A 15,100-nucleotide genomic window follows, 5' to 3' on the forward strand; every position below is an offset into this window, starting at 1 on the left:
AAACCAAACAAACCCAATAAATCTCACACAATGAAGGTGTCTGAGAAGGGTAGGATGTGTTTAGATCTTACCTCCATCTCCGAGGAGTAGAGAGGAGTTGTTTTCGTGAAAACTCTCAACTTATAGAAAGATTTTGAAGAAAAAGAATTTGCATGCTATTGAAACCAAAGCAACCAAACCCAGTAAGTCCCACAAAGTGAAAAGTCGGGGAGGTAGGGCAAATGCAGACCTTACCTCTATTCGCAAGGAGTAGAGAAATTATTTCCGCGAAAACCCCCACTTATAAAAAATTGAGAAAAGAGAATTTGCATGTTATTGAAACCAAATAATCAAACCAAACGAACCCAATAAATCTCACACATGAAAGGTCAGTGGAGGTAGGATGTATGAGGACCTTATCTCTATCACAAAGGAGTCGAGAAGAATTTCCGTGAAAACCCAGCTTATAAAAAGATTTTGAGAAAAGAGAATTTGCATCAAACCAAACAAACCTAGTAAATCCCACTGTGAAAGGTCAGAGAGGTAGGATGCATGCAGACTGCACCTCTACCTCAAGGAGTAGAGTTATGTGAAAACCGGTGACTTATAATAAGGTTTTGAGAAAACGGAATTTGCATACTAATGAAAGAACAATACCTATTAGAATGGCTTTTGGCATATCAATCCATTAAAGATCTTCATACCTGCACATAAGGCATGCGAAATTCGTAAAGAATGTATTGGCAAGCAAGAGATGTCATTACAAGCATCGTGTTGATGCCTATAATTGCTCTAAAAGTCACCTTTGAACTTCACTTCTAGCCTAGAAAAAATGGTAATCTAATCCTACGCTCGTATCATAACCTAGTTCAAGTACTTCTATTCAAAATTTGAAGGTCGTCTTTAAGCTCCGTAATCACCCCAAAATATTGCCCACAGTAAGAATCACAGTGTCCTCGAGATGACCTCAAAATGTAGGACAGGCTAATTTCTTCTTAGCTCCTTCATTCTTCCTTATTACACCTAGCAATCTGTGTTCTATGAAGACTACTTGACACTATAATGCCACTAAACCGCCAAAAGCATGCATCATCATAAAGGTAGTAACGCAAAAATCCCCTGATCGAACTACCATTTAATTAAATTAATAATAACTCAAATATCAAGCAACCTTACCTTTTGCTGTCATGATAGCAACAGTTATGTAATGCAAAATTATATATATATATATATATGGAAATAGGAACTGGTTAAAGCACATATAACTTCAGATTCATTTGAGCAGTTAGAGGCAATGGTATTCAACTCATTCATGCTTTTGCGTCCTCATTTTTCAATGTCTTTTGCCTCGATACAGATCTAAAAGCTAGAAACCCTAAGATTTAGATGGCCATCACCCGATACGTTCCCACCCTGGATGATCATCTAGCACAGAAAATAAAAGGCCGCATTAATACCTAACCATAGTTTGTTCCTTATTGGTTCTTTGTTACATACAAGAGAACATGGCAAGATTTTTAACTCGGCTTCTTCCCTATCTTTCAACTAAAGAATATTTTCTGTCCAAATAAGTTTTCAGACACAGTAAGGTCAGTTCTCACTAGCTAAATGACCTCCTAACAAGTGCTTTTTTAAATCAATGACCTTCTGGCAGGTTTCTAGGCATTCTTGTGTGTGGAAGTGACATTCTTTGATTAAGCAGTGACATTCTCAAACCTGTCAGAAGGTTATAATTAAAGGACCGTTCTCCGACTCCCTACGTCCCACAGAATTGTAACTTTGGTTGGACACAATATTTAAGTAAAGTGTTTCACACCAAATGTATTAGATACTCTTCAAAGTAGAGAATCTTTTGGACACAATAAATGATATCAGAAAAATAGGTAAATTAAGACTAATAGTTGCCAAAAAGGGAACTGTTCCAATTTCCATGATATGGAGAGAGAATAGATTTACTGGTCACAAAGATGACATAAATGTCCAATTATATCATAAGTTGGCAACCTATTATGCTAGTCTTTGAGAATTTAACTTATATGTCTGCTATTACATGAATATCATTTCAAGAGCCTCAGCACAAAGAATCTATTGCTAGCAGAAAGGCAAACACTAATTTTTGACTCTTAAGATATAAAAAATTCCATCTCTTAGGGTTTCGATATTTCTGTTACCACGCTACACAAGAATTAAGTTCAAGGAACAATCAAGGATAAGATGCCCAACAACATTTATGCATGCAAATGCAAAGAAAGATTTCATCAGATAAAGATCAATCAAAGATACGATGCCCAACAACATATAAATGCAAAGAAAGATTTCATCAGGTAAAGATCAATATAAAATCACACTTGATAGTTATATTTCACCAATCGAACAATTTGTATGCAGTTTTCTAAGATTCAATAACTGTACACTGCAAAACAAAAACTTTCTGCAACTACAATCTGACACAAATTAGACAAAACATCAAGTGAGATGTCAGAAAGAGAAAGAAACATGAGGCACCTGGGTGAATGCCAACAAAGTTTTATTGTAAAGATAATTATATTAGGAGCACAAGAAAGGAGAGCAAGCATCTAAAATTTGTGAAATGGAGCTGTTATGTGAAATAATGAGAAACAAGGGGCACTTATTCCTTGTTACCGAATCTCTTGGCAATTATTGGACGGACATCTTCAGCGTCTGCCAGAGTCTCTAGGAAGGGAAGTAATGAAATTAATGCACAATCTGCTGGATCATTGAACCAACTCTTTATCGGGATCCCATTATTCACTTGCAATCGGAAAACCTGAAACCACCAAAGATGAATGAGAATATGACAACCTTATAGTCAGATATATACTATCATTTAGGATCTTTTCTTCCCCGAAGGTGCCAATGCAAATATTTCTATATGACTATAAGATGAAGTTGATAATAAGTGCAGATCTGCTTTTATATAAAATAAAGATTAACTGGGAATAAATTTATGAGCACGACAGAAGATGCAAGAATGGCAAAAAAGAACCAGTTCGAATCTAAAAGAAAGCCAAAGAAAGAAAATATATGAAAGATCAACTTATAAAAGCTAACCAGATAGCTACCTGTGGGCAATTATCAACTATGGCAACTTTAGCAAGATCAACACCTAAAACAGTTAGATCCTTGGTATAACAACCATCTGCAAAAATACATGATTCTCTATAAGCTCGACGAGAGATGATTTTTCCATCTGGATCCAGAATGTCCAGAAGTTGTTTCGCGTATATGCTCTGACTGGCCGTGAACACGACAATTTGAAACATTTCTGAGACCCTTTCCAAGAATTCCTGAAGATAGGGCCTCCGCTTTACATAGACAGTATGCTCTTTGAAATCAACAAATACTGGAAAGGTGAAGTCTGCATCATCACAGTGTTGCAATGAAGAGTGGACCAGTGTTTCTGTATGGTAAAGAACAATTATAGTTAATGATACATAATAATGAATTGCAGCTTTAGACAACCTAACAAGCTAACACCTTTTTTTAAGTAAAATGATAAGGCAATCTTGAACATAACCAAAAAATTTCATACCATCTAAATCAAGTACTAGGGTGACAGTTTTTCTTTCCAAAGGCAATACGGTGGGAAGGAAATTTTGTTCCACTTCCGAAAGGTCGGGCAGATTTCTAATGAACATTTGTGGATCGAAGCACTCTACTGGATCCCAGTCAGGATAAGTGTTAACAACCGGTTCCTGATTGCAGGATTTAAGCTGATGGATTGCCAGATATAAATTTGATTCGTCTGAAACCATGACAGGTTCTGAACAGTTTCTGCTGTCATCAGAGTCATTGCAAGTGTCAATACTATCCTCAAGAAAAGGAAGTATCGTATATTCATCATCGAAAAATCTGCTTGACTCATCACATCCATAATCAGGTAGGCAGGTAGCCTCCATGTTGGCGTATGCCAAGCTTCTTTCAATGGGTGTGCTAGAAACAATCATGTCTGAAATGAAGAAATCTGATACATTACAACTTTGATATTCACATGAGTTTCTATCTTTGTCTCCCAGTGATGGCACTTCAAGCTCTTTTTCATTCCCTATATAACCACAAGAAAAAAAGGCGACTGTCAGAACTGATGTAGATGCATTGCCTTTGCGGTCCTCAACATTTAAGGAAAATAGATAAAAAACCATCATAATTTTAAATGATGATAATATATAAATAAAGCCATTCATCTTTACATTGAGAAAAACATCAGAAGTGGATAACAATTTTCTAAAAGGCATGTGGACGACTTTATCTTTTACCTCTATCACCAGAAACAGTTGCTTCATTGCCATTGTCAATGGACTCCAGTATGGGTGAAAAGATGGTTTCTGTGGTTGAAGAGCCGTTGACTAGTGTATGATCCTGCAGTCAAATGAAAATGTAAGTGTGGAGAACTATAAGACTCATATTTATATAAATCATTCTGATGCAAGAGAACTTGAAATCCTGATAAGTGAAGACGGACAGAAATAGCGACATGGATCTATGGGTATAAATACTCTTAAGCAACACAGTTTGAAAAGATTTCTGAACCTGAATACTTTCTTCATCTGGCAATTCACAACAATTAGTTTCATTGACTCTAATTTCCTGAGCAGTTGGTTCACAGCAGAAAGAATCTGCACAAAATAGAATGAGATCAAAGAAAACAAAATCATCAAAAAGATCGAATGCTGTTTGCAAGTCAAATTTATAAAAACCTAAGACATACAGCTACTTGTAAAAATGAGAGAACAAAAGAAACCAACAAACATCAGCCTAAAAAAAGCTACCATTATAGTTCTAAATCCCTCAAAATCAATTTCTTACGAACTAGAGGTCTGAAACAACAAATGGGAGAAAATGCAGCCACAAATTGCATAAAACCCAGGATTAGTTTTCTTTAAGAAAATAAACAAAGATCATATGACAAAAAAAAATGTGAAAACTTCAATGATTAATCAAGACCATGGATGGCTTCTGAAATACAACCACCAACTATGGCCTTCTATGCATTCTGTTTATAGTGCATATGAGAATTAACAGAATGAAACAAGGTTAGCTCTAAAAGAGTAACCTTTAGAACGGTTGGGAAACAAGTTTAACTGCTAACTCAGGTTATTACCGTCCTGTTTGTTAGAAATACAAGTCTCAAGTTCTGCTTCTTGTTGGAAGCTCCTGACTTGTGAGGAAGAGTTCTTGGAAATCTTGCTTGATTTTTGACACACATGGAGGCCATTCTTTTCTCTCAAACAGCCCACGGTTGACTTCATCTTCATCTTTAATGATGGCATTTGTTCTGTACTTTTGATGTGTATAACAATATTGACTCAAAAACATCAGTGAGCAAATAAAATCCCTTCAAACGTCTGTGATAGCCAAAAGGAAAAGAGTTAAATATATTAACATAATATGGAATAACTGCATATTGCCTGTCAATAGACAGGCAAGTGCTGCATAATCACAAAAAGGTTCAAACCGTAAATAACAAATGTTTCAATTTCCAACAGTATCTCCAATAGCAAGTTTAATTATCGAACATATACAGAATAACAAATGTTTTTCAACAACTTTCACCATGTATACAGAATCATACAAGCAGCTGCAAGTTCTTACATGCACAACTTTAGGTCATCTTGAACGTTAAAACACTGTTCAAAAGTTCTTACATGCACAACTTTAGCCAAGTGCTGCATAATCACAAAAAGGTTCAAACTGTAAATAACAAATGTTTCAATTTCCAACGGTATCTCCAATAGCAAGTTTAATTAATCGAACATATACAAAATAACAAATGTTTTTCAACCACATTCACCATGTATACAGAATCATACAAGCAGCTGCAAGTTCTTACATACACAACTTTAGGTCATCTTGAACGTTAAAACACTGTTCTAAAAGTTCCCCCTTAGGGCAGCCTCAGTGACTGCTAAGGCTATGCAGCTCTCACGCTTTGATTAAGCATTTCAAAAAATAATTGACATGGACTAAAACGTGAGGCAACCACTCAGATCCTTTCCAAATAAATATGAAATTGACCACTTAGGAAAGTAATTACATCAAAACAATATGGTATGACAACTATAAATCTCATATGTTTATACAATTCAAAACAATTTTTTTAAATCATAATTATATTTCATGTGATATGAATCATGCTAGAAGGTCTCTTGACTGCCTTGCTCCAGTTAAGGCTTTCTAGAACACTATTTAAAAAACCCACAAGGTTTCAAAAGTAGCGCCCTTTTTGCCTTGTATACGATGGATAATCTTCTTCCATACAACAAAACGACTTATTTTTTTTCTTAGTTCGGGTAAAAACATAAGTTAGAATAATCCTTAAGATATCCTGATTATGCTCAAGAACAAAGACTAGCGGATTTAGGATCCTCAATTAACATGATTAGGGGTGCCCATTACTGTACTAATTTATCTTAAAATTTTAACAAAAAATGAAGTTCTCTTCTGAGAACACACAAGAAATCTATTCAATCTTCCAACTAGTTGATTGTGCTTCTTTGAAACATGACTACGATCGTTATGCATCAAAAGAGCCAGAGAAACAGAGTACTTTTGAATCAAACAAACTTCACACATCTATCTATCTCCATCCAACAATTTCACATATACGTATATCAGAAAATAAAACCACTTGTCAGATCAGAGTGTGTGTGTGTGTGTGGGTGGAATCATCCTCCACCACTCATGATCTTATGAACATGAATTCCACAAAACCAATCACAAACCCTAATTGAGTTTCAACTGAACTTCTCTAGAAACAAATTCCCCCAAGCAATCAATTTGAAAGGCACAGTTTTGAAACAAACAAGATAAAAACTCCTACAAGAAATTAGCGTCTGTGGGGCGGGTTTCGCACCTCACCTTCATGATCCCGTAAACGTAAATTCAATGAAGTCAACCACAAATAACAAAAATCAAACTAGAATTTCAACTAAACTTCATGAAGATCAAAGTCAACATACACAAACGAGACTGATTAAAAAGACGACCATCGTAAACGAAAATTTCAGAGCTGAAGTACTAATTAATCAAGATAAACCCAGGAATTACAACAAACCTTAATCAAGACGAAGCTGGTTATGCAGTTGAATCATCAGCCATGAAGTTCAAAAACATACATATATCCGTAGATTTATCTATATATGATTCAATCAATCAAATGATCCGTAGTAGTGATCAAAGATCAAACAATCACAAACTGATCATTCATCTACAGTAAAGATTATATGTTCTTGATTAGCAGTATCTCAAACCCCCAAACCCAAGTCCTCTCTCTCTCTCTCTCTCTCTCTCTCTGTGATTAACGCGCTTTTATGCAATCTCTCTGTATTTCTCTCTTTATTCTCAAATCCCTATAATATACAAAAATTTCAAATGTAGTACCTTGATCATCTGATATTAACAGAATGGTCTATGAAGAAAAAGTTCTTTAACATTAAAGTCTCACTTGCTACTTATGTTCATCATTAATGTCAACGAGATGGGTTTGGGGTTCTACGTCGTTCTATCTCACATGGGCTAAATGCAGAATTTCAACAAACGAAAGGGCAGTTATTACGGTGTTTTTAAACTTGATTTGATTTAGGAACACATATAAGTTGTAGTTTAGGTCCGAGTAAACATATCATTCATATGTGAATATTATAATTTACAAGCGCTTGCAACTTATTGATAATAATAACTATAATGCCCCTAAAATCAGATTGTAGTGACTATAATACCCCTTGAAAATCATTTCTCGTACTTTCACTTCATTTCAGCTAGGGAACCACGAGTGAAAACCCTGTAATTTAACAACATTAAAACTTCAACATAGTCCAATCATGTATAAATCTTTAACAACAACCAACTTAATTATAAACCAGAATATTAAGAAATGGAAATATTTTTTGTTTAAATATAAACCATTTATTCAGTTTCCCTACTTCACAGAACACAAGAAAAATTATAGACAAGATATGTTGTTTAATCATAGACATGCGGTTTCACTATAAACTCGTTGTTGTATATGTTAAAATGCAATACAAAAAAACATGTGCTAAAAATAAACAAATGAATATAGACTAATGATTATTTTGTAAGTACACTACAAACACGGTGACAGTGATAGCTTATATTGACGCACTTTGATTCTTTTTTTTCATGCTTTAATAAATATGATGTAGTTTATAACAAGGATGGACTCGACTTTGTTAAGCCTATGATTCAACTCAATATGATAGTGTGACCAGTCTTGTCAATTCAAACTTGATTTGAAAGCTTGAAAATATCTATCACATTTAATAAAAACAAGTTTGATTCGACCTCATCTGAAAATTTTACAATAAAACTCGATCATAAACACACACACATATATAGATAGATACATATATGACTTGGAGAACTTGATAAGGATTCGAGTCGAGAATTTTAAAAACATGAACCCGACTTGTATATTTCAAATTCATATTTGTATTTGATAAGCACAAATCAACCCAGTTTGATCTAAGTTTATGATAGTGGTGTATGATTTTCATGCATAAAAAAGTTGTTAAATAAAGTTGAAGGGTTTCTTTTGACAATGAATGAAAGTATTAGGGGTTGTTAAAATAATAAGATTATATAATCTAATAACCGATAAAAAATTTACACGTGTACATGACGGCGGTTCATATCCATCCTCCTCGTTTAAGCGCGTGCTGTCCACTCTCCCAATTCTGACCGCTGGTTGACTTGAAGTCAGGTTTGGGTTCAATGTCCCACTCATCCGATTACAAAAGAAAATTTTGAGTTTTTATCTCTAAGATATCTACAAATTAGAAAACAAAAATCAAATAATTTTTATAAAATTTGTTTTATTTTAGGACGCATTTTAAATATTAAAATAAAACTAAAAATTTGTTTTCATTTTATCTTAAATAACATAAATTCCTTTGTGTGATTTATTTATGTAATTTTGGTTCTCTTAAATTATTTTATGAATTTGTGTGATTTTCAGAGAGAGACAGTGTTTTACTTCGGTTATTGATTTTATGAAATACTAGTATTATACGAAATAATTTATTTAAAAAAAAAAACAAGTTAAGTGTTCTTATCGTTCATGTATCAAATATTAAATTAATAATAATCAATATTACATTTTATATGAAGTTACCATATCTTCTGTGATTTTTTTTAGTGTATATATTGATTGATGATTTATTTTTAAGTAGTATTTCATATAAATATTTTTTTACAAACAAAAGTTAGCCAAAAAATGAGTCATCCATATAAGTTGACACAAATACATTCCTCCCTTTGTATATCAAACTTCTTTCAATCAGTCATCTTCTCATCAATGTGCGGTAACCAACCAAACCAAAATTGAAGTGCAAAATTACTTGAATATAATATAATCGTATCATTACCCTTGGTTGTTCTTTTAATGATTTACTAGTGTTTGGCAGCATGCATTGTACACTGATAAATTTTGTTTCTTTAAAAAATCATGTAACAAAATTAAGATGAAACTAATTCGTTAATTTACTTGTAATGAAATACGAAGTAAAATAATTAATGTATTCCGTTTAAAGGGTGGCCCAAAAACCCAAACCCATATAATCACTTCATCTCACTTTATCATATTCTCACCAATGTGGATAACAAATCCAATACAAACAAAATAATTCTCAAAGACTCAAATCTTACAATATCACATAATCATCCTTAGTTGTTCTTCTATTATATTGATAATATTTTGATATTGAGATATTAATGAATATATATATATATATATATATATGATTTAATTTATTTTTTTATGGATTAAATTTTTAAGAGCGTTGGTCAAAATAAACCAATTTCATGAGTTTGAAGGATCAGTTAAGATGAGCAAATAACATGAGTTGCTACAAAGGCATATCAATCTCTTTTCATATACATCCATTCATCATCAAGCTTTCATTTTTCCATGAATGTGAGACAAATAAAACTCCACCACAATTCAAGATATAAAGATTACTCAGTTATTCGGGTGCAAAACCATTGTTGTGGTTTTTTATTTTTTTTGTTTAAACTTGTTATTGAACTTTGTGTTTTGCAATATATTTACACTATGTGTTTCGCACAATAATTTTACCATTTGGTTGGTTTTGATTCCAACCATGATTATAGATTTCAAACATCCAATCACTCTTTTGTATAGCCTTCATCTTCTTCCGAACTATCATCTTTCAACCAATGTGGGATGATGAACTCAACCTTATTTCAAAATGATTGATATATTACGAAATGAATAGTTTGTCTTTAACTTTTATGTTTTACATGACCTAGGTTTCAGCCCGAGCTGTATGAGGCAGAAACTCGTCTCATGTACGGTTCGGATGGGAACCTAGTTCTTATTTCAATTGTGTATTTTGCATTATAATTTTACCAATTGGTTGGTTTTGATTTCAACCATAGATATACATTTCAAAGCATTCATCACGCTTTTATACATCCATCATCTTCTTCCAAACTATCATCTTTTCACCAATGTGAGATGATGAAAGTCAACCTTTGATATGCATTGATTATTCAAGGCATAAAACACTTATTTCTTTACTTTTAGGTGGTTTATTTTCTTTTATCCCAACTTTGAATTCTTTTTATTACATTATTTTCTTTTTTTTATAGTTGGAGCTAAATTAAGTGATTAGCTTGTCTTTGCACCATTAAAGTAGAAAATTCTTAAACTTGAAATTCTGTGTTGCAGCATTCCACCAGCATTGACCTATTAGAAGTGGCTTTTCGGAAAGACTTTATAATTTCAGTTGCTGCTTAAAGAAGAAGACAAACTTTTGTTAAAATTTTGGTAAGGACCCGAAGATTTGAGTAGAAGACTTTTTGAAATTGTTTTTTGTACTTGATGTGATACTCTCTTTTGCTTTTTCACCTTTTGTCTCCTCTTTTGGAACCATGGTTTTCTCTATATTTTTGTCTTCTTTCTTGGTGTTTTTGTATAAATAGGGTCTCTTGGAGCTCTTTGTGGGATCCCTAGAATGGTATTCAGATATGTATCTCCCTAGCATATTCAAGTTAGTTCTTGAATTTCCTTAAAAAATGTTCTTTAATATATATTGCTACAACATTATTCTTACTTTATTTACTTTTATTGTCATTTAATTTTCGCTCTTTACATTCAGTCATTCACTTTTCGCCATTTATATTTATGTCGTTATTTTATGTTCCTTATATTTAATGTTATTTATTTTTCATAATGAGTAGCTAATTCAATTAGTTTGGATGTAAGACAAAGGATGAAATGTTAAACCGAAGGAAAGTGGACGTTGTTTCGCAATAACAATATTCCACCATTTCGTTCAAGTTTTTATAAAAACCAATGACACTTCTTGATGAGTTGATCACTTTTGAGAGTGTTAAAGTGTCATGGTCTTAGAGATGAACCATTGAATGCACGTCAACTTAAATGATATAAGAGGTAGATTTGAGAAATTTGTCGACAAGGAGACTTGTCATTTATATCTTTCAAACTAATTAATTCTTGACAAGTTAGTCGCTTGTTAAAAGTGTTAAAGTGCGGTAGATTCATAGATGAACTATCTAGAACACATGCCAACTTGAATGATATGAGAATCGACTCGAAAGAGTGGATATTTTTTTTAACAAATGGATTTGTTTATCCATATATTTTGAAGACACCATTTCGTCACTATCCCTGGTCCAAATACCTCATAGAGATATGAGTTGAAAGCTATAATGTAGTGCAATGGTGGAAGTCCGAGAGTAATATCTTCAAAATATATGATGGAACTAGTTATGGCCTACTGCATGCTGTAGCATTCCTACAAAATTATCTGCTGAAATTTGTGTTTATATTTCACCACAAGTCTTACACCCATGCTACCCTTTTATATTATGTTATTTCATCATTGTTTACTCAGATCCAACTGAAGTTTTCATTTTCATTATCTGAAATCATTTCTTTCATTGAACTCAACCTTATTTCAAGATGATTGATATATTATGAAACAAATAGTCTTTAACTTTTATGTTTTACATGACCACTTTTATGTTTTACATGACTCGGGTTTCACAGCTCGAGCTGTATGAGGCAGAAACTCGTCCCACGTATGGTTCGGATGGGAACCTAGTTCTTATTTCAATTGTGTATTTTGCACTATAATTTTACCAATTGGTTGGTTTTGATTTCAACTATAGATATAGATTTCAAAGCATTCATCATGCTTTTATAGATCTATCATATTCTTCCAAACTATCATCTTTTCACCAACATGAGATGATGAAAGTCAACCTTATTTCAAGAATTTGAGAAACAGTCAAACTTCATGTTGTAAAGTCATCATCCTTGGTTTCACTTTTAATTTTTCACTATAATTTTTACCATTTGGTTGGTTTTGATTCTAACCATGGTTATTGATTTCAAAGAGGTTCATCTAGAATAAGACAATCTATGTGGCAACCCCATGAATTGATACGAAGACATCCAATCTACTTTTCTTCTACACGACACATTGTTCAAAATTTTCAACTTTTTACCAATGTGGAAAAATTAAACAATTCACCATTTGAGAATTCTTAATTCTCATGGTGCCACCTTTATACCCAAGGTTTTCCTTTTATACATATATAAAGATTTAAAGACTTGGTTGGTTTTGATTACATCCATGGTTATAGATTTCAAAGAGGCTCATCCAATATAAGACAATGAGGCATCTATTCCACCTTTCTTATACACATCATTTTGTTCAAATCTTTCAACTCTTTACCAATGTGGGACAACTAAAACTCAATCATAATTCATCATTTGAGAATACTCAATTCTCATGTTGCACCTCATACCCCTAGGTTTTGCACTATAATTTTACCATTTGGTTGGTTTGATTCCAACCATGGTTATAGATCTCAAAGCACCCATCACTCTGTTACATAACCTTCATGTTCTTCCAAACTCTCATCTTTCAACCAATATGATGATTGATAATTTGTGAAATGGATAGTTTGTCTTTAACTTTATGTCTTGCATGATATTTTAATTGTGTGTTTTGCACTATAATTTTACCAATTAGTTGGTTCTGATTTCAACCATGGATATAGATTTCAAAGCATCCATCACGCTTTTATACATCCATCATCTTCTTCGAAATTATCATCTTTCCACTAACGTGAGATGATGAAAGTCCACCTTATTTCAAGAATTTGAGGAACACTCAAACCTCATGTTACCAAGTCATCATCCTTGGTTTCACTTTTAATATTACACTATATTTTTTACCATTTGGTTGGTTCCGATTCTAATTATGGTTATAGATTTCAAAGAGGGACATCCGAAATAAAACAACCCTGAGACGCAAACCCCATGAATTGACACATAGGCATCCAATCCACCTTTCTTAACAATTCACTTTGTTCAAATCTTTCAACTTTTCACCAATGTGGGACAACCAAAACTCAACCACAATTCACCATTTTTGAAGATGCTCAATTCTCATGGTGCCACCTCAAACCCCAAAGTTTTCCTTTATATATATAAAAATAAAGATTTTTCTTCTTAACTTTTATATAGATAAAACTTTTTTTGCAAAAGAAATACCAATCGAGAAACATATTCAACAAATGGACCATTTTTTTCTCAAATACATCTCCATCATTTTTATAAATAATTCATTTTGCAAATTGAAGGAACCGCCAAAAAAACATATTTAGGCAATGCAAGGCATCTTCATCTTTTTTATATATTCATATTTGTTATCCATTTTATCATCTCATTACCTATAGATGACCAAAACAAGACCAAAATTAAGATTTTGAAATATTCAAATAAGATATTGTAATGTTACCTCATACATATATTATCTTCCTTTATTATAAATTATTTTGAAGTATTAGACTGTTGGTCCTGGAAAGTGATGACTTACACATGATATGTTTGTAGAACGACGTTGAATACAAACACAATATATTTTCATTTTTAATTCTATCTTTTGTATTAAAACAAAGAATTACAGATTTGTTGTGGTAGCTAGGAATGTAAGACCTGTGATCCTAAATATCTGAATGGTGACAAATTTGTTAACACTGAAAGAGTGAGAAAAGAAGGTATTCTTTCATATCTAAAGGACTAAGAAACTATCACATATAAGTTCTATCAAAACGAGTGAGTAGCAATATAAGACAAAAGTGTCTATTTATACCTACCATTGCATTAAATGCTACTATCCAACTTTAACGCTTGTTTTTATCTGATGTGTTGATCCATGCATGCTTATACTCTTTATTTCAGCCTTTATAGTTGATGTAGACACTTGTTATCCTATCCCATTCTTTTGTATATTGAGGGAACAGTAAAGGAAGTAGGACACTAATAAAATATTGTTTAAAACTTACTTTGGTTGACATGCTAAGCATGTTTCCATACTATGATAAGTGGTGGAAGAGTTTGTGAGCCCAACTTCCTGGACAAGTGTGCACTTCAAAATCTCGCTTGCTAGTAGTATTAATTTTTCAAACTACAATGTGAATTTATCTTGTATTTCTCTTTCTTTTGGCTAGATGGAAAACCAATCCGCTTCGGTGTCGATCTTGACCTCACATCAACTAATCTTCGATTTTGTTGAACGGTTTTCTTTGTTGGATCAGTATAGATAGTTATAAGACTTCTACAAGTAAATTTTTTACCTTTCCTATTCCAAAGTATAAGTTATACATCAAATTTCAACTATTGTAATATTTATTAAGGGGCCGTTTACCAAATATTTACCCAATAAGCGTTTATCAGTAAAATTTAATACTATCAATTACCTACCGAGTAAGATTTTAGTCCACCAAAACGATATCGTATGCAATAATTTACCCGATAAATGCTTACCATGGTAAGAGTCATCGCCCTCACTTACCGGGTAAGACTTTTGGTCATTGTCTCTATAACACCCCCGTCCCGCGTGGTCAAAGACGGGAGATGCCACAATTGGAATAAAACAAACAACGTGCTATATAAAACAAAGCGGCTAATAAAATTTACCAAAAGATAATTACATAACCATAGACGRAGAWAACRTGTCTYAAAATACGGTTTCAAAATACCAGTATGTCTACATTAGTCATCAAAAGTTTAACAAAAGTATGA

At 32.9% G+C, this 15,100-nt stretch overlaps 1 protein-coding gene across 1 annotated transcript; it reads right to left on the bottom strand.

The window, feature by feature from the left end:
- Positions 1–559: 559 nt before the first annotated feature.
- Positions 560–7,298, bottom strand: LOC112504522. Its single transcript, XM_025108461.1, has 8 exons — positions 7,055–7,298; positions 5,102–5,345; positions 4,531–4,616; positions 4,257–4,359; positions 3,533–4,045; positions 3,063–3,400; positions 2,623–2,767; positions 560–683 (listed from the first exon to the last, which is right to left on the bottom strand). The coding sequence occupies exons 2-8, from the start codon at positions 5,268–5,270 to the stop codon at positions 640–642; spliced, it is 1,398 nt and encodes a 465-aa protein (XP_024964229.1). The 5' UTR covers positions 5,271–5,345; positions 7,055–7,298; the 3' UTR covers positions 560–639.
- Positions 7,299–15,100: the final 7,802 nt, after the last annotated feature.

The sequence above is a fragment of the Cynara cardunculus genome, unplaced genomic scaffold (genome assembly GCF_001531365.2).
Source record: "Cynara cardunculus var. scolymus isolate 2C unplaced genomic scaffold, CcrdV1 Un_Scaffold_5882, whole genome shotgun sequence".
NCBI classification, from domain to species: domain Eukaryota; kingdom Viridiplantae; phylum Streptophyta; class Magnoliopsida; order Asterales; family Asteraceae; genus Cynara; species Cynara cardunculus.